General features: G+C 30.8%; 1 protein-coding gene across 1 annotated transcript; it reads right to left on the bottom strand.

The window, feature by feature from the left end:
- Positions 1-11,098: 11,098 nt before the first annotated feature.
- Positions 11,099-13,804, bottom strand: LOC105770566 (exocyst complex component EXO70H1). Its single transcript, XM_012591824.2, has one exon. The coding sequence runs from the start codon at positions 13,322-13,324 to the stop codon at positions 11,456-11,458; it is 1,869 nt and encodes a 622-aa protein (XP_012447278.1). The 5' UTR covers positions 13,325-13,804; the 3' UTR covers positions 11,099-11,455.
- Positions 13,805-21,322: the final 7,518 nt, after the last annotated feature.

Genomic DNA, 21,322 nt, shown 5'->3' with positions numbered 1-21,322 from the left:
TTTTATTTGCTTTATTGTTTTAATTACTAAATAATTAATATAATATCAATATAAAATATCTTATGCTTAAATATTAAGTAAACCAATTGTTTAATTACATTTGTACATATTTATTTTATTACACTTGTATAAATTTTTACCATTTATTTGTCAATTATCTTATTTATTCAATAAAAATCTATTTAACAACAAATAATAATATTACAAATGTAAACATATATTTTATTTATAAATGTACAATATCATCTATACCATACATTTGTCATCATTTAGTTTATTTATCACAAAAAAATCTTATAACTTAATTAATACAATTAATAATTAATTATAAAATATCTTCATACTTAAATTATAAGTAATTTAGGTGTTAGTTTACAAATGTACAAATACAATTTTTACACATGTATATTTTATTACCATACAATTGTCTACTATTTACTTTATTTAATAATATAAAACCATAATAATGGTTAATAATTATAATAATTATATATATAATATTTATGTATAACTTAAATAAAATCTTAGATTTTAATGCATATATGCCGCCTCATTTCATATAAATGGCTTAATTCCCATTTTAGCCCTTTTACTTTCTTTTAATCTATAATTAAGCTTTCATTCTTTATTCTATTTAGTCCTTTTTCCTAATTATTCTTAATTAGACTAAATTCACCTAATTAATACCTAATTAAGCACTCAACTAAACTCATAATTATTTCTAATAATTATTTATGACTCAGTTTACTAAGACGGAGGCCCGATAATGTACTTTTTCGATGCTCGTGAATTTTGGGTCATTACAAACCCCTCAAATTTTGAGTATTTACTCTTGGGCCACTAAAATTTTCTCACTTTTGTGATTTAGTCCTTTCTTGAATTAATATATCATAATATACTTCCCAAATAGATTTGGTTGACATAACTCAAAATTTCCCTTTTGTCACTTTATTCCTTATTTTACTATATCAAGAACAATATCACGTTTTCTTACTGTAGCAACTTCCAGGGTATTACATTTTGGTTTTTATCTCTATGACCAGAGACTAATCTAATTACTATATATTCATGAAATTTTGGCTTATATAATATTGAGGTGAGTTATTAATAGTTGTTGAATTGAAATGCTATGGTTTGATGATTTAGAAAGTTGTATGACTTAACTGATATAGAAAATTGGTATGAAATTTAGCTGAATTGTGTTATATTATATAAGGAAATGATGATTTGATGTTGAGTTGAGAATGATGGGATGTGAATTGAACTATGTGATGAAATTGGAAAATGATTATCCTATTAACTATACAAGTATACATTTCGGTTTAGCCGATGACGCACTTACATGCCAATATATTTTCTTCGATACACCCGATGATGCACTTACGTGCCAATATGATTGATTCGGTATATCCGATGATGCACTTACTTGCCAGTATAATTGCTTCGGTTTATCCAATGATGCACTTACATGCCAATATGATTGCTTCGGTTTAATCGATGATGCACTATGTGTGCCAGTATTCTGATGATGCACTACGGTGCTGGGTTGAGATGCAAATCGACTAATTCGTATATTCGTCTTGAAATTCGAGTCAAGTCAATAGGATTATATAAACATGGTTTTGCTAGGCTATATGGTATATTGAAATGAAATGTAAATTGATTTGATATAATTGCTCACATTTGAATTGTAATATTCGATAACATGTGAATAACCATGCGAATTGGCTAGAAACGAGTATATTCGTCGACTGAGTATTTACCAGCCAATAAACTCAAAAATGATTGAATTGATGAAATGAATTTTAATATATAAATTGATGAATGTGTGTGTGTGTGTGTATATATATGAGTATATGTTTATAAATGGTGATATAAAATGATCAACTATGTATGAAGTGAAATATGTGGAAAATGGTTAGATAGGTGTTAGGAAGTAAGATATGAAATTGATCATTAGGTTTATATTACAATGTGGTATACAAATCAGGTGAACAATAGACTTTAATTGATTATTTGCATTTAATAACATTTATGTTATATTGACTTGAATTATAGAAATAACGTTGAGCGTTATCGTTCAACGTAGGTCTGTTTTTCTATGTGTAGGTTAGGTCCCAATTGAGATCCTGAGCATTGACTTCAGCATCTATTCAAGATCCCAAACTCAACAATGTTTGTATAGATTCTCTTTGTTGGTTATATGGCATGTACCTAGGTTACGTCAGTTTTGATATTTTGCTATGTTTCGAGGATACTAAATTTGAAAGTTCAGTATAATAGACATAATTACATGGAAGTAAAAATTGTATAAAGTTTATTTTGTGGTTTAGTATTGTATAAAATATGTATTTGTAAATGGTACTTGTGGATAGGAAGTATGTTTGAAGCCTTAAAGTTGATGAACTTATATGTAATTTATCATTAGTGTATAGTTGATTAAAGCATTATTATTCCAGGTAAATTGCATTATTTGGCTAAAAGTATGGTATGTTTATGCACATAAGTTAATTTGGATATTTACAGGTTGAAATTCAATTAGGAATTGCAGAAACAGTAAGTGACATCGTGACGTCAAATATATGTCGTTGCGACGAGAAATGACTTATAATGTCACGGCGTGACGAAAGACACCGTCATCTTGACAAGGCCAAAATAGTATGCCACGGCATGAAGAGAGACTCCGTCGTCTCGACGAGGCCAAAACAGTATGTCTCGGCACGACGAGAGACTCCATCGTCTTGACGAGGCCAAAACAGTATGTCACGATGTGACGAGGAATTCCCTTACGTTGCAATATCAACGTTATAATTTGAATTCTTTACAATTCAATCCTAAAATGATATTGGGTTAGCATTAGAGCTTTCATAAGCTCGTATAAGACCCAAGAATGATTATTTATCGTATTACTTGCTTATATTACTCGTATTTGCATGTATAATGATATGAATTGTATTTAATTTGGTCATAGTTACTTTGGCAATGAATGTGACACCTTGTAACTCAGACTCGGCGATCAGGTCGGATATGGGGTGTTACATGACACACACCTATTGTGCTTTTTTTTATATTTTATAAAAGTAGTTAATTTTCAGTTTTGGTCTTTCTAATATACTTAAATTTAAAATTTAATCCTTATAATTTAATTTCCAACATAATTTAGTCTCTATAGTTTTATAATATTATCAATTAGTTTAATATTTTTATAATTTAATTAATTAGTTCAAATAGTTAATATCCTGAACTTTTCAATCAAAATGTTACGTGGTTATATATAATTTGAAAGTAGGTTTATAAATAAAAATGTAGAGATGTTAAATTCTTGAAAATAAAAGTAAGTGGACTAAATTCTAAATTTACGAAATGGTGAAACTTAGAGTTATGGTTGTTTGAACCGATTGAAATATCGATTCGGAGAGAGGCATTAGACCAATTGACCTACAAACCAATATAAACTAGTTAAACCAAGTTTTAAAAAAAAACGGTTGAACTGATTTTCCATTTAAAAAAAAAACAAGTGGTTAGATCAGGTTGACTATCAGTTCAATTCTAAAAATCTTACTTAAAATATATTTTAAAATTTAAAACATTACTCTATAATTTAATAGAGATAAATAATCAACTCAACTTGTATAGGTGGTTATGTTGATTGAATAATAGAAATCGCAACTAGTAGTTGGCGTTGATGGCAAAATGTCCGTGATTCTAAAACGGGGCATGCAATGAATGTTTCACATGCATTTTCTTTTCCCTATTGCGCCAACTCTACGCTAGTCGTGATCCCTATTAATTTCCCAACTTTTTCATTTCTTTGGTACATAAAGGTCCGATAGATCAAGAACTTCACCCCAATCAAAATGTACGCTTCGATAATTATGATTCGTTGCGTTAAAAATATCATTAAAATAATAAAATTGCTATTGGTGGAATTTGAATCATATCTTTGTTTAAAAAACTTTGTTTTAATTTCAAATGGATTTTTAGGATGAAAGGTGAGATATAGAATTTTAAAAATGTTAATTGTATCATTTTAAATGATTGTAATTTAACTCAAATAATTTTATTCTATCATCGTATAAAGTTTTAATAAGTATCAACAAGTGTTGGTTATTTTTTAAATAGATGATACATAATCGTCATTTAAAATGAAAAGACAATGATTTTACTTTTAGAGTTACAACAATTGTAAAAAATGTTGCATTTTCTTTCATATAGATGTTGTGCAACCTTAGAATAAATTATCGTAAAAGTGTTGTGTTTTTTAAGCAACAACATCATAATGTTGCAATAACTATAAAAAATATTGTATTCTTTTTAAATAAATGTTACCTTTTAACAATAAATATTATTACTGGCAACATCACATTATTAAAAAGAAGAGAAAGAAATCAGCATCGCTTTTAAGTTTAGGTAACAACCATCGTTGCATAAACTCTAATACAATGAAATTGTCCGTTTAAGCAACAAGTTGGGAGCTTTACATAAAGTAATGTTTGTTGTACATTTTAAGAATGATGAACTCTAAAATAAGTGGCTTCTTTTATTTATGACCCGTAATTATTTAAACAAAAACTATCATTATTATTATTATTCCTAATTAATGACAAAAATAAATCAGAAGAGTCAAAACATTTAACTCAAAAGTGAATGCACATGTAATATACTCAAGCAATTACATTTTAAATTTTTTTCTTTTTTAATTCACACAATCATCTTACAATAACAATTAAAAATAAACTTCGAATTTCGGTACTTTTTGTATGATTTGATGGACCTAGTGAAGGAAAAACCGGCCTATGTCAAGGCAGGGACAAAGAGCAGAGGTCCATCAGCTGAGCTTTGGACTGACCTTTCTCCTACCTAAGCTAGCAGATACGGGTTGAATTGGAATAAATGCTAGACAACCTCTTTGCTTTTCAGTTTATTTATTCCATTTTCATATGATTGCAATATTACGATTTTTAGTATTTATTTTTTGATATAATACATAAAATTATTTATAGCCCTTCCTCAACCATTAAATAAGAGAATAATACGTTTTAGTATACTCAAATTCACGTTCTCTTATACTGACAATAATACCAACTAAACTAAAACTAAATCCGCTACTTTTCAGTTTTCTAATTATCACCCGTTGGTGATTAAATAATATTTTCTCATTTTATTTTATGCTAGTAATAGTTTATTAACTTATTCTCCTTTGCTCTCAAAATTCTTGCTATGTTATAGGCATGTCCTAATTTATTATTCTTATTTAAATCAATCTAAAACCTATTGTATCAATTATTATTGGTGGGTTGAGATATCATTCTCCTAAGAAGTCGTGAATCACACTGACATAAGTTGTCAGTTACAGTTTGATTTACTTAAAACTTTAATTTTGTCAATGCATGGACAACACTTAAACTTAGTTTAATAGAAAAGATCAAATAATAATGATGATGAAGATTTTGCTAATCTAACGTTAAGTTGCAAAATTAGTTTAATAAATTCATCATTATTCATCTCCATGCTTTCATTATTTTTCATCATGGGCAATCAAAATAAATGTAATTTCAACTTAGGTATTATTGTTAATAATTATTTTAATTTTAGTTATCCAACTAAAATTAGTGATCAAAATGAAAATTTATTAAAGTTAAGTTATTATAATGAGTGTACAATAACATTGAGTTAATGAAAGTGACACAACAAAAAATTATTAAAATTAGGTGACTAAAATGAAAGTAGTTGTTAATGGCAATACCTAGTTTACAATTTTTTTATGCTTAAAATAAAACTTATAAAATTAAGTAACCAACTATATAATTTACCTAAATAATAACCATCAACATATTTATAATCTCAAGTTTAACATTTATAACTTTTTTAGGGTAACTTTCTATTTTCTCATTTTCATATATCGTGATCTATACTACTATATAGCCCTAAGTACTTCTTTTCATGACAATTGTCCTTTCCTATTTTTGACATGAAAAGATTATGGTCAAATTTCATCTTTAATCCCTTTACCTTTTTGAGATTATATTAGAATGGTTAATTTCAATTATGACATTTATATTTAACTCAAAATAGAAACCAAATATCTATACTTTAGTTTCGACATAATTTGACACCTCAATTCTTAAAATGTCATTAGTTAATTTAAATACTTTATTTCAATTAAAAGTTTATGTGAATTTTAAGAATTGTTAACGCTATAAAATTCTCTATTAAATTCAGTCCATTATAGCGTTGTTTTTTTATTTGGATACCACGTGGGTATCTTTTTAATTTCAAAATGTCACAATAGCAAATTTAGCAAAAGAATTATAACAGTGTTAACAAATGGACCTAAATTTTAATTTTAAAATTAGAGGACTAGATTCTTAAAAAAGTATAGAGGTTAAATTCTAAATATACGATGGGTGCAATAATTTTTTCGGATAAATGGTGATTTTATTATCCAAAGAAGCATGATTCTACTACATTGAAACATCAAAAACCTTAAACCAACAATAACTCCTATGCAAACTACTCTAGTATATTCCAAACTGTAAATAATTGAAAACTAACTACAACTCTATCATGCTTTTACCATTAAGTCGAATTGGAACTAGAGGTGATCATGGGTTGGGCTACCCGGCCTGGCCCGACGGCCTGCCCGAAAAATGGGAGGGTTCGGATAAAAATATAGGCCTAAAAAAAGTTTTTAAACAAATATACTTTTTTGGTGTTGTAAAATTTAATATGGGCCGGGCTCGGGCTTAGAAATTTTCTTTCGGGTCGGGCTTGGACAAATTTTTAAGCCCATATTTCGGGTCGGGCTGGGGCTGGGCCTAGAAAACGGGCATAGAATTTTGTCTAGGCCCGGCCCGACCCTGCCCATGATCACTTTTAATTGCAACAAATTCCTTTATAGAATACAAGATTCCACTCTCATTCCTTTGTTACCCCCTAAATTGACTTCTGTTATGTTCTTCCCAAATCAAGTACACATACGTACTCCAAGCAGTCCTCAATATAATTGTAATGTGAGCCTTCCCTTTAAGCTTTGTATAAGCCTACTGTAATTCCCTTTGCCAATCCATGATCTCTCTATCAATCATGCATAATCCAAGAATAGATTTCCATTTGCTTCTTGAACATGAGCATTCAAATAAAATATTATTCCTGGTCTCTAACTCACTATTACATAACTTGCATTGTCTATCATTGATAATTACCCAACTGAAAAAGCTTGACTTTTGTTTGAATTCTTTCTAAAATGACTATCCAGGTAACAGCTGCATGTTTTGGGATATGTAATGAGAACCAAATCAGTTTATGCCATTGTACTTTGCACCTTTTCTCTCTAGCCTTATTCCAAATTTTACTTACTGAAGCCTTATTTGGATTAGAAAACATGTTTTTAAATTGAGTTGCTTCAGCTCTCATCTTGAAAAGCTTCCTCAAATACCTGTTAGAGTAACTGCTAAAACAGTTAATTAGTTAGATAGTTGGTTGATTGGTTCAGGTTAGTTGAAGTCTGTTTGAGGTAGTTAAGTACGTTACTAGCTTCTAATAATAGACTGGCTGTGTATAAATACATGAGGAGCGTTTGTGTTCAAGATAATGAAATGAATATACATCAAGTTCTATAGCTTAACATGGTATCAATTGTTCCATTCTTTTTCCTGGGATAGTTTCTTGAGCTTCTGTGATCTTCATGGCTCTACCTTCCAGTCCGTCTGTTGTACAGTCTACTACGCTAGTGATGGCTTCGAATTTTTCTGATAGAGTCGTAGACAGTTGATTCTTTTCGACCAAGGGAATCAGTGTTTTGCTTGATGACAATAATTACTTGTTGTGGTGTCAACAAGTTCTTTTAGCAATCAAAACATATAAGCTTCAACATTTTCTTGACTCTCGCACTATGCCTCCTCCTCGATAGGTTACGGATGACAATGGAGTTTTGCAGGAGAATCTTGAGTTTGCTCGCTTCGAACAGCAAGATAGTGCTCTGGCCTAATGGCTTCTCTCATCTGTAAGTACGGTCGTTCTACCACTCTTATTGGGCTGGATACTAGTGCTCAAATCTGGAATGCTATTATTACTTTGTATGGCAGTAAAACCATATCTCGATTGATGTTTTACAGATAGGTGCTCTATTCTCAGCGTAAGGGTGATCTTTCTATAAAAGATTTTTTAATGAAAATCAAAGGGTATTGTGATAATCTTGCTAGTTTTTGGGAGGTTATTAGTGAGCATGAACATGTTACTGCCATTCTTAATAGGTTGTCACCTGAGTATGAGTCGGTTATTACAATTATCACTACCAGATAGGTGCCTTACAATGTGCAGGGTGTAACTACTATACTCCTTGATGCTGAAGTACGACAACATATTACAGTACTTGAGACTTCTAGTTCAGCTAATTTGGTGTCTCATTAGTCTTCAACTTCTGCGGTTGACAGTATTTCTGCACTAGTCTATCGTCCCTCCTCAACTGCTTGAAGACGATGGCTTATGTGGATGACAGTATTTCGTGTATGGTTTCAAAAAGTAAAACAGTATCTAATGAATCACTTAGGGTTTCGTGCGTCGAAAGTTAATCTTTCATTATTTATTCGAACCTCCTCCAGGCAACTACTGCTTCTTATGGCTTATGTGGATGACATAGTTGTCATAGGTAGCTCAATTTCAGATGTAGACAAAGTGATCCAACAACTTCATGATAAGTTTACTCTTAAATACATGGGTAGACTTAATTTTTTCTTGGGCATTGACGTACAACACATGTCTAAGGGACTTTTGCTTGGTCAAAAGAAATATGTTCTAGAGATACTTCACAAAATAGGGATGACAAGAGCAACACCCACGCCTACACCCATGGTCAGCACTCCCAAACTAGTTGCGTCAAATGGTAGTCCATCATTTGTTGATGGTCATCTGTATCGGAGTGTTGTTGGCATGCTTCAGAATCTATGTGTTACATATCCTGACTTAGCATTTTGTGTTAACAAACTCAGTGAGTTTATGAACTCACCTAGTAATACTCGTTGGAAAGCTGTTAAGCTAGTGTTGAAGTACCTCATAGGGACTATGGACCATAGTTTGTTCTTCTCAAAATGACTGTTTGAGCTGGTGTGTTACTCTGATGCTGATTGGGCTGCTTCTGTTGAAGATCGACGCTCTACCACAGGGTATGTTGTTTATCTAGGATCTAACCCGATTGCATGGTGCTCCAAGAAGCAAGCCGTAGTGTCCAGGTCCTCATCTGAGGCAGAATATCGTAACCTAGCTAATTGTGTATCGGAGTTGCTATGGGTAAAGCAGTTGTTAGATGAAATTGGTCTGTCACCTTGTCAGATACCAGTGATCTGGTGTGATAATGCTTCTACAGTCACCATGGCTGCTAATCTCACACATCATACTAGAATGAAACATGTAGAGATTGATCATCATTTTGTTCGTGAGAAAGTCTTTGATGTTGCATTGCAGGTCAACTTTGTTCCGTCTGCAAAACAAGTTACTGATGTCTTCACAAAGCTTGTTCCACCAAAACAATTTACTACATTTAGACAAGACTTGTAAGTTCGTTCCAGTGCTGTTGATGATGTTGGCTGTCAAGTTTAAACATTCAAATAAAATCAAGAGAATGTTAGAGTAACTGCTAAGACAGTTAATTAGTTAAATAGTTGGCTGATTGGTTCAGGTTAGTTGAAGTCTATTTAAGGTAGTTAAGTAAATTATTAACTTCTAATAATAGACTGGCTGTTTATAAATACATGAGGAGCGTTTGTGCTCAAGATAATGAAATGAATATACATCAAGTATTATAGCTTAACAATACCAACTTATCTTACTTCTGCATTCAAATTGCCAAAAATCTGCATCTTTAATGATGTAATGTAACATCTCACACTCTACTCGGTCACCAAATTCGAGTATGTAATGTCACATTACGTTGACGAAGTAACTCGGGATAATCCATTTTGTAATCATGAAATTTGAAACATAACATAGCATTCAACCAGTTTAATCATCAACCAGACTCGCAACTATTCATTTGTAATGATTAAGTTTCAATTTAATTACTATACAAAGTTAAAAAAGGTCAAATGTAGAGTTAAGACTCGAATTCAAACTCAAATGTCAAATTTTAAATTCATGTCTAATCTTTGCAATAACTAGTCGACAATCTTTTTCAGTTAACTTCATAGTCACTAAAGGGACCCCCAAATATCTAATAGGCAACCTCCCTAACTTAAACCCAGAGATTCTCTAATATGTTCTGACTCTATGGGCTGAATACTAGTGACAAACAATTCACTGTTTGTTGCATTCAACTTCAAACCATAAAGCAAATAGAATTGTGATAACACACTTTGAACTGCAATGATAAAATCCAAAGTTCCCTTACAAAAAGTCAATAAATAATTTGCAAAACATAAACAAATCATCCCAATCCTATGACATTTAGGATGAAAATTAAAAAATTCCTTTTGCCACAATAACATCAAGAATCTTGGAGAGGATATTCACAAATGAGAAGACTCATGATCTTGATGAATATACATCTTTCTTCTTCAAAGTTGCTTGGTCTATTATTGATAAGGATTCCATTGAAGCTATGTGGCACTTTTTCTCACTTCACTCATGCTTCTTGCTTTTAATGTTATTATAATTATTTTTGAGTATAAAAACTTTAAATATATTATAATTTTTAAATTTTTATTCTATAATTTAATTAAAAAATAAATAATTAAATTAAAATCATACTAGCAATAATAACTGAGCCTATTATTTAAATAATCAAGCTTAGTCTTCAAGAATAAAAGACCTCAAGAATTGTCAATTTGGTCGGTGGGACAGAAATGTATATAAACCAAGTATATATAATTTTCCTTAAAAAAATTGTATAATTTTGCCAAATCCAATGTTTTGCATAAAATTAATCTATAAGCTTCGTGCAAGCTCTTACACCCATCCCCCAAAGCAAAGCAACAAGCACGTGACTCGTTTTAGCTTTTACCCAAAACATAGTTTGTGTATATATACTAATGAATCATCACAAATAAATTAGAATGTATTTCCCAAAACATTTAAATTAAAAATATTTAACCAACATTTACATAAAAAAGAAAAGAAAGTAAGCTCAATCAATCATATTGGAAATGATTCAGAATGATTACATAGAATCATTTATTTGAAGTTTCATTTAACATCTATATTTTATAAATCCATTTACTCATTCTCTTTTCCTTCAATCCAAAGCCATATAGCCCCTTGGAATTGGATCTACCCCACATCACAAAAACCAAGCGCATAAAAATAAATATAAAATCGGCTGTATTAGATTTATATTTTCTATATACACGTGTCAATCGGATTCAATACAAAGCTTGTCTGTCCTCATATTATCCACAAAAATCCAGGAGCCTCTATATGCCAATGTGGCCGGCGATTCTTTCCACGCCCAAATAGGATCGGTTCAACCACTCCGGCCACCGCGGCTTGAACTTGACGAAACGCTCCCTGAACTTCCGCTTCCATTGAGCAGATCCGACCAGTAGTTTCCCAAATCATCAGGGGTATATCTGACAAGTGACTCAACCCACATTTCTTTCCTAAGGTGCATTCCTCCGTACGTCTCGTAAAACTCCTTGTAGATCGGTACTATCCGTCTCGCCAACGAGATTTTGATATCATCTCGGAGTCCCGGGTCGGGTACGACCCAAGATGTTTGTTTCGTATAGGTTTCTTCAAACGCCAAATTAAAATTTCTGAAATGGTCTTTCACTTGATCGACTGGGATCTCAGCCGTTGGATTTTCAGGCAGTGAAGCAAGCACTTTGCTCCATCCCATTCTCTCGTAATTCGAACAGTACTGTTTCACTTTTAGTTCGTGCTTCGTCACCCATTCGTCACCGAGAAGAATCTTCAAGTTCGATTGTCGAACTTTCCCGACGACGTATTGGAGATTATTTGCTAAGAACAAATAAGAAAGCGAGACGTCTTTGTACATCGCGGCTTTCCCGTCGAGTTTACAAAGCATGAGGAGGATAAGCCAAGCTAACCGGACTGAAACCGGCGATGAAATGCTCTCCTCGTTGTCGGGGCTGCCGAAGAATGGCTCTGGTAAAGGTGATGGAATCGTTAACGGCCAATCTGCGACGATGTCGGAAAGAACCTCGGTGTAATCGGCTAGGAAAGAGATGTAATTCATGACGTAGCGTGTCAGAGGGTGGATCCCCCCGCCGGGAACCGTAGATTTGGATGGATCCTTTTGAATTGCCGTTTCGAAGCTCGTTAACATGGTTCTAACGGCGTCTCCGAGCTTGATTAAGGAGTTTACGGCGGTTGATCGTAGGGTTGAGGTTGATTCGGAGTTGAACATTGATTCAACCTCGGGCCAAAGATTGGAAACCGCTTCATATAAATCCAAGAAACGGAACATTTTCTCTGGTGTTTTCTTGCACTTGGCTACATTTTCCGGGAACTCAAACAGAGCTAATGCTCCTTCTTTCGAAATTTCTGCGAAACAAGATTCCCCCATAGCAGTGGAAATGGAAAACACTTGATCGCTGAGGATTCTCTCTCCGGGAAACAGCGTTTTAACAGCCACTTTAACAGCATGTAACCAATTCCTGATTTTAACCTCCAAAACTTCCCAATCCATCTTCTGAACTTTCTGTAAGTTCAACGTCCTGTCAACTCCGAGACCGTGAAGAGCTTCATCGACGAACGATTTCCGAATAATTTTATAAATTTTGATACATTCCTTGGCGTACCCAGCTTTTATCATGGCCTCTGCAATGGCTCTTAAATCCTCCACTGCAGCTAACGACACTCTCTGGGCTTCTGGGATTGAGTCATTCTCGTCCCTTGACTCGTTCTCAGACTCATCTTCTTCCAAGTCTGAAAAACTGGACCTGGAAGCCGATGGTCTAGAGGATGACGAGTGAGCAGAAAAGGATTCTGGGTCAAGATAAAACCGGAAAGACTTAAAAATCTGGTAAAACTCCTTCTCGAGCCGTTTCATGGCGGTTTGCATAAGTGCTTGAGCTCGGACAAGCATTTCGGAACTTGCTTGGTGTGAAACCAAGTACTGCATAGCTTTTTGCAGACCCTTAACGGAAGACAAATACTGTTTCGCCTCTTCCCTGTTGTCATCGGAGAAAAGGGAAGCGTTGCTAGAGGAGGAGTGGTTGTCGGAAGAGGAGTCCCATTTGGTGATGATTAATTCGGCAGCTTCGATGTTTTCTTCCATTAAAGACTCGGAAAAAGTAAGGTGAAGTGGAGAAGCAGGTGGAGTCATCCTGGTAGGAGAAGGTGATGATTTGAAGAAGATGGCCTTCATCCCTTTTCTTAGCGTACAATACAAACCAGCCCTTCTTCCAAACAAAGATGAATGGATGGAGTTCAAAATTAGACAGGGAAAGTGAAATCAAAGATGTTTGTTTTTGCAGAAAAGTGACGATGGGAACAGAGTATATGGATATTAGGGGGGTAATATAGAGCGGGAGCTGTAGGAAGGAAAGTGCCAAGATATGAGGGTTGCAAGGGCGGTTTTCAACCTGGGGGGATCAGAAGGTGAAACTGAGAAGGCGGCGATGAGTTAAGCATTGGACGCGGTGGAAAATGACATGTTAGATTTTGTATTGCTCGCTTTTCTTGTATTCTGAAATTTGATGCGTTTAAGAGGATGATAATGACCCATTCTTGCGTTTAAATATTTGTAGTTGAGAATCGTAGAATAAGCCAATAGTTTCCAGAGTTGAGGGGACTCAAGATCTTCGGATCTCTGGACAAAGGGTACTTTTCTTATTCATTTATTTGAAGTTACGAATTTAAGGAGTTATCAAACTCTGAAACCCGCGTAGGACTAACCTGTTCGCATCTAACTGGAATTCTGATTGAAGTTCGGAATTGGTAACTTTCTTCATCAGCTAATTAGGAATAAGCTATATGGAATGGTAATTTTCCTCATCACCTTTTTAAAAAAAAATTTCACTCTGAATCTATAAAAATCAACCTTGCCACACAAATTTTCAATTGAGCCCATTTATTATTGAATATTTATATACTCTTAATTTATTTCTAATTTACTTATGTAATATGATTTCTTATGCAACTTTATATTAATTGAAATATGATATAATTATCACTAATTTACATTTTAAGAACATGACATAATTATCACAAACTATATAGTTTACAATTATATTGATACACTATTAATATTTATCCATTTCAACAATGTTAATATTTGCAAATAAGGAACTTAATAAATTTGTTTATTTAAAATTTTAAAACATTCACTAATTAATTTCCATTATAGATGTTTTAATTCCTTGATAATAATGTTTTATTTCAATAATTTCACCCAATAAAAACTAAAGTAATATAAATAAATAAATACTTAACAATAAAATGTGTCATACTTTTATTTATCATTTTATACATATCAGTTATTACCTAAATTTTATCAAATATTTTTACATAAACAATTAATAGAATCAATTAGTTAAATCAATAACTACAAACAGCTATCAGCTACCGACCAATTGAAAGGTCTTACACGAGATTCATCACTCAGTCATACCGCATTGCTCGTTCATCCACCTTTTTTTTTTTTGTTTCCTTCTTTCGAATTTACCTGTCTTCTATTACTAATTCTTGATGAGTTGCAATGAAAATGAAAGCCATTTATTTAATTATATTCATCTTGTTCTTTTCTGGGTAAAGGTCTAGAAGATAGAATTGATAAGTATTTTGTTTTGAATGACTCCAAGGCAGAGGTTTTGTTTTCACTAATAAAATGCCAATTAATTTTGAAAGTTTCAATTTCATTTACTGGACCATGAAATTCAATTAATAAATCAAAGAAACAAATACCCCAGTATCTCGTATATTATGGGATTATATTGGATGCTTCGTTAGTATACGAGTCTTACATTAATAATGAGTAAAATAAGAAAAAGTCGAAGAAATTTCAATTGTTTTCCTAAATTAAAATAATGGTATATCAATTGTTTTCTTTTATCAATATCACTAAACACTGATTTATACCTTTTAATATAATATCTATTTATGTAATTTAAAATATATATTATTTATTATATACGTTTTGGTAGGTTGAATGCAGCTGATTTATAGTTTGTAAAATTCTCTTGTTCATTTTTATTTTATAGTTCATATTCGAGTTTCTAATTACCTTTCTTAATAATATCATCTTTAAAGTCATTAAAAATATACCATTTTTATATTAATTTCCCGATGTTGATTTGCCTTCAACTTGTGGAAGCATTATTTAGCACGAAAACTGAAAAACATCAACTTCACACCGAAAAGAAGGAAAAAAAAGATCTACATTCTCATGTACTGTAAATTTTACTTTAGGACTTTATATAAACAATAATATGTACATTAGGGTGGGAAATTTTGTGTATTAGTTTTCATTAATTAAAATTTATCTTTTATATAAATTTTATTATGAACTATGTTTCAATATAGATCAAATTTAAATTTATTTTATATTTTAGTTATTAACCATGTTTGTATATTATAATAATTAATTTTGAACATAAGTGTGCATATGTGTTGATTAAAATTGGAATTCTATTTTGTACACTATAGTAATGCGGATTTATGTAGTATAATTGTAATTAGACCATTGGTCTCCTAAGTACGGGACATTATCGTATTTTTCCTTTTCAGCCTCTTATTCTCATTTTATCAATTTTAGGTCACATCCAAACTCACCCAATATTTTGGATTTATTGATTCCATCCAAAAATTTGAATTAAGTAATGGCCAGCTGTGGTTACGAGGGAAAAAAAACCCTCTCTACGCGTTATCTTTTAAAAAAATTTCGAAATATTTCTATTTAGGGTTAATATAGAAATTGGCCTTTGTTCTTGTCTATTTGTAGCTAGTTGGTCTTTAATTTCTTTTTTGAATCTAATTGATCCCTGAACTTGTATTCCGTCAACTAAGTTTGTACCTCCGGACTAACACTGCTACTTGTATTAATGTGGTACTGCTAGCCAGTTTAGTGTGCCACGTGGCAAACATAAAATAAAAAATATAAATATAAAGTTTGTTTGCCATGTGGCATTCTAAGAGGATACCACATGGCACCTCCAGATTGATTAGAAATGCCATGTCAGCATAAACTAACGGTGCTAGTGTAGAGAGATCAACCTAGTTGAGGAAATACAAGTTTAAAAACCAACTAAATCCAAAAAGAAAAAAAAATTAAGGATCAACTAAGTACAAATAAACAAATTCAGGGACCTATTTGATAATATTGTTAGACAATTTTTGGAGTTAATTTGGTCATATATAATCATAAAAATAAAATAAAAGATATTTCATCAATTATTCCCAAAGTTGGAAAGCGTAGGCAGAAAGGAAATTAAAATGTCAGCATCAAAAGTATCAAATTGTCAATATTACGTATCTATTTTATTCCTATCATGAAATTTTGAAGAAAATGCATCCTTTTCTGTTTCCTCATTTGTTAAATGATATAAGTGCAAACAAAATCACACATAGACAATTTGAGGTAAAACAAATGAGATTTTGATTTACTACTTTACTCATGTTAGGATATTAGTTCGTATAAATAATAAATGCGTGAATTAATTATTTTATTTAATATTTGAATTAACTTTAAAAAATAAAGTATGCAGTAAAATAATTAGTCAAAAATTAAGACAAAATAGAATGATACGATGAACCTTTGCACGTCCAGTTGTTGGAGAATGGCCCAACCGCCCAAGCCATCAAACACAGCGGCTTGAAGCCATAATAGAAAAGGTTTAGTCTTGAATTTTATCCGAAAAATGAAAATTTAAAGCTTTGTCAGAATTGGACATAAATTATAAAATTGTAAAAATTAATCTATAAAACCACCGATTTAGTCATTTATAGATACATAATTATCAATTAATTATTTTTTATCCGTGCAGACTTGTTAAAGGTATTAGCTTAATTTATATTTATTTGCTACAAATTGAGTAGATAGTTTTAATATATCGAAAATTAAAAGATAAATAATAATTGTATAATTTAAGAATAGATAAATTATATATATTAATTTTATTCAAACATATTTTAATTTTAATACTAATTGAAACCTAAAATTAAACATTAAACATAAATAAAAAGACATAATTTAATTATTATTTATTGAACATTAACCTATTTTAAAATTAAAAGATTCAACATTTTAAATAGTTTTTAAATATTTAAATTTATTTAATGTTTAAAATTATGGGTTACATTTTATAATTAAAAATTTGTATTGCATTTTATTATTAAAAATTTGTATTACAATTTTATAAATTAAAAACGTGCATTGCATTTTATACTTAAAAATATGTACTTCAAAATTATATTATCATTTTTTCTATGTTCTTTAGTATTTTATTTCGTGCAGTTCTTTTTAAAAATAATATCGTAAAATTATCAATGGATTTTATATGGTTTTAATTCCGGTTACTAATTAAGAAAAGTTTATAACATTTATTCACAAAACAATAATTTTTGTTTAAATTATGGGGTTTATATTGATTTAATACATAAAATGTTGATGTGTCAAGTAAAGAACTATTCACGTGTCGTCGCCATCATCATCATATATATTATATAAAAGAAGTTTTTAATTTTGAGATAGTTATATGAGTTTCAAAATACTCTATTTTTAATTATATTTAAAGTGGGTTCCATTTCTAAAAATATAACTTCCTTCCCAATAACAAAAGAAAAAAAGTTTTAAATAATAAACTACTTTAAACATAATGCATTGAATTATAATTAAATTTTAAAACTAAAATCACAAGGATAAATCGCAAAATAATTAATTGCATGCAATAATAAGATGTAATGATATTTTCTTTTTATTTTTTATAAAAATATATTTTAAATCTAAAGGTTTTGATATGTTTAAACAACATAATTGACTTTAGAAGTCTAATCGTTAAAGTTGAAAATAACTCATTAAACTAAAATGACATCAACTTATAAAAGAAAATTGAATTATTTTTAAAAATCTTTTATGTAAAATAAAAAGTTGAATTTTTTATCCAAAATGATTTTTCTACATCAAAATTGTGTATTTATACCTCTCTAGCAACATGAATATCTTGTTTTGATTTTTTAAATATATAAACTTTTTGGCGTTATAAACTACATAACTACTGGAGACTTATGATATTTTTGGTATTAAAATTGAAAACATTTGAATTTTCTTGCATCGTATTAAAAGTCCCTATACTTAATGAATTTTTCAAATGAAATCAAATGAAAAACTCTAAAGAGCTTATGAAAATAGTGAGGAAATTGGCTCTTTCATATAATATATAATATTATATATCAATAATATATAAATAAATTTAAACTATAAGAACTCTCTCATAAATTTCTTCAAATAGATAAACTTTAAAGAGTTTATGAAAATAGTGAAGAAACTGACACTATTTGTAAAATAAAAATATATTGAAGATAGATGACATAATATTTTGTTATTTAAAAAAAGGATAATGGGATAAAATTATTCCTTTTTGCATCAATAATTATTCTTATTTTAAATTAATAAAAAATAAAAATTAATTAATTTAAAATAGTAATAATCCACAAGGCAAAAAGTTAGGTTGTTCACATTAGCTAGGGTTGAGACTTCCAATAAACATGAATTTTATAACTAAAAAAATAGATAATGAATATTTAACATAAGGCACATCATATATATATATATATATATATATATGAGGAAGAATCCATTCACATCGGTGCAAAACTTAAATGGTCTTACATCTTTTCGTAATTTTCTTAAACTAGATTTTGTAACATTCTATACTTAACTTGATCGTCGGGTTCGAGCTACAATGTGCCATATTCATTGCCAAAGCAACTACGATAAAATTTAATACGAATTCACATCATCAAACATATAACCATAAGAAATATAAGCAAACAATACAACATATAACCATTCTCAGGTCCTATACGGACTTACGAAAACTTTAGAGTTAACCCGAGATTGAATTAGGACTGAATCGTAAAAAATTCAAAAATACAGGGTTGACATTGTGACGTCGTTGCTTTCAAGTCGTGACGTCGCCAAACAGTTTGCCATGTCACGATGTTAAACCACTCGATGTTGCGACGTTACTTACTATATTGGCCTCGTCGAGACGACGGTGTTTCTTATCTCACTGTGACATTATAGGTCATTTCTCGTTGCGACATGGTACATTTGACGTCGCAACGTCACATACTGGTTTTACAATTCCTCGTTGTTAATCAACCTGCAACTTTACAATTCAACTATCAATACAAACAATTCATTTTCAACCAACACATGTAATATTTCCTAACATTAGTACATACACTTCACTACCTTATACAACATTATACTATAGCATCATCACCAACAAGCTAACCAATTTGTGCCATTCATTTAAAACCCACACATTTCTACCTAGAACCACAAGTCCCTAATATTACATCCATTTCCAATATTTAAACATATATGCAAAGGTTTCATAAACACATTATAACCATTTGGCCAAATATAAACCATAAAGTACCTAACTCCAAAAGATACGTGAATCTAAAAGCAACTAAAATTTGACTCAACTAGGTACATGCCAATTTAAAATAAAATGGAATATACAAACATTTCTGAATCGAGAATTGTCCTCTAGATGTTGAAAATCTACTTATTGCTCACTCGAAAGTCTACTAAACTTATGTATGGAAAACAAAACCGTACGCTAGTAGTAAATTTATGATTCAAAACAAATTAAATAACTTATGCAACATGTATACATTCAATTCTTAGTAACTCTTTAAATATAAGACACTTCCATTTCCACAAAGGCAATTATACAACCAATTTCACTTACTCACTTTTTTTGTTATATTTTTGTTATATATCTATGATTGTTCAAATTATTATAATATTTTATATGCTAACAAATTGATTTATGTAGATTTTTGCATATATTCATGTTGGTTTCATTTAATTATAGTTTATTGTAATTATTTAATTTCAAAATAATTTATTCTATATAAATTTTAATATATGGTATAGTTTTTCTATGTATATTTTACTTTTATTGTTATCAAATGTTTTTTTTTGGTGATATGGCTTAAATATTCAATATTTTACAAATGCAAGTCGACTTATAAATTAACTACTGGAATTTTCGGTGCAAGTGGTTTAATTTGAGAGGCTTAAACAAACAGAGTATTTCAAAGTAAAATGAAGAATGGGGAAAAAGCTTTTGATAATGGATATTTGATGTGTAAAAAAGAAAGAATCAATGGCAGTTAAATGGATATAGTATTTAGTTAGTTACTAAATGTTTCCTAGCCTGCAAAAGCATGAGATGAGTGGGAGAGGTGAAGTTGAGAAAAGTGATGGATTCAAATGTTAATCAGGTTGCAACTGAGTCTTCAAAAGCTAGCTTCCCACTCGTTGTGTTTCAAAGGGGCCGGCCCTTCGTCCCACTACCACGAGGCTAGGCTACTGCAACCTTCTGAATCTGATGGAAAACACCTCAGCCATTCCAAGGCATAATCATTGCACAAATCTAACTCCAATTCCAACACTCTGGATTGGCACTACATCGTATAATTGCCAACACTTTAGTACTATATTAACATAACGGAAAAGCTGAATTGAACATGTGTAGTGGCTTCCTCTGACCTGTAACTTTGTGGCAAATGAGGTGAGGGTTTCAAAACTGCTTACAACTGATCACATCTGTAGCAGCCGTCTGGATTAATTTATATGTATAAGATAACGAAGGTTTAGGGTAAAAGTATTTTTGTCAAAATTTTTATTTATTTGTATTGTTAAAAATGAGTGTAGTTGACGAAATAATTAGACAGTGACATATGGTGGGCCACGCGTATTTCATGCTGATGTATAAAGATCAGTTTTTAACCGTAGAAATTGATGAAATTTTTAACAAAAAGACTAATTTTTCCTATAAGCAAATGAAATTTGACTCCTAATACAGGTAACTCCATAATACTATTACAGATGATTTAGTTGTTTTCATCTCTCACTAATATTGCATGAAAATCTTCACAAATTACTGAGTTTTTTTTATGGACCATTGCTTTGTCTTGGCTTAATTGTAATCCCAGAATCCATAAGATACCATCTTTTTCAATTTCAACTTTGGTTTCCTTGAATATTTAGTAATGTATTATATTTCATAGACAAAAAGTCCAACGATAGTTCCTGGAAGAATTTGATGAATACTTTAACTGCTCAACATTTTATGCTTTTAACAAAGTTACAGGTCAGACAAGCATACGACAATGAAAATGAGAA

This window comes from Gossypium raimondii, chromosome 5 (assembly GCF_025698545.1).
Source record: "Gossypium raimondii isolate GPD5lz chromosome 5, ASM2569854v1, whole genome shotgun sequence".
Taxonomy (NCBI): domain Eukaryota; kingdom Viridiplantae; phylum Streptophyta; class Magnoliopsida; order Malvales; family Malvaceae; genus Gossypium; species Gossypium raimondii.
The sequence above is the reverse complement of the archived record's forward strand: the minus strand, read 5'-3'. Positions and strand labels throughout refer to the sequence as shown.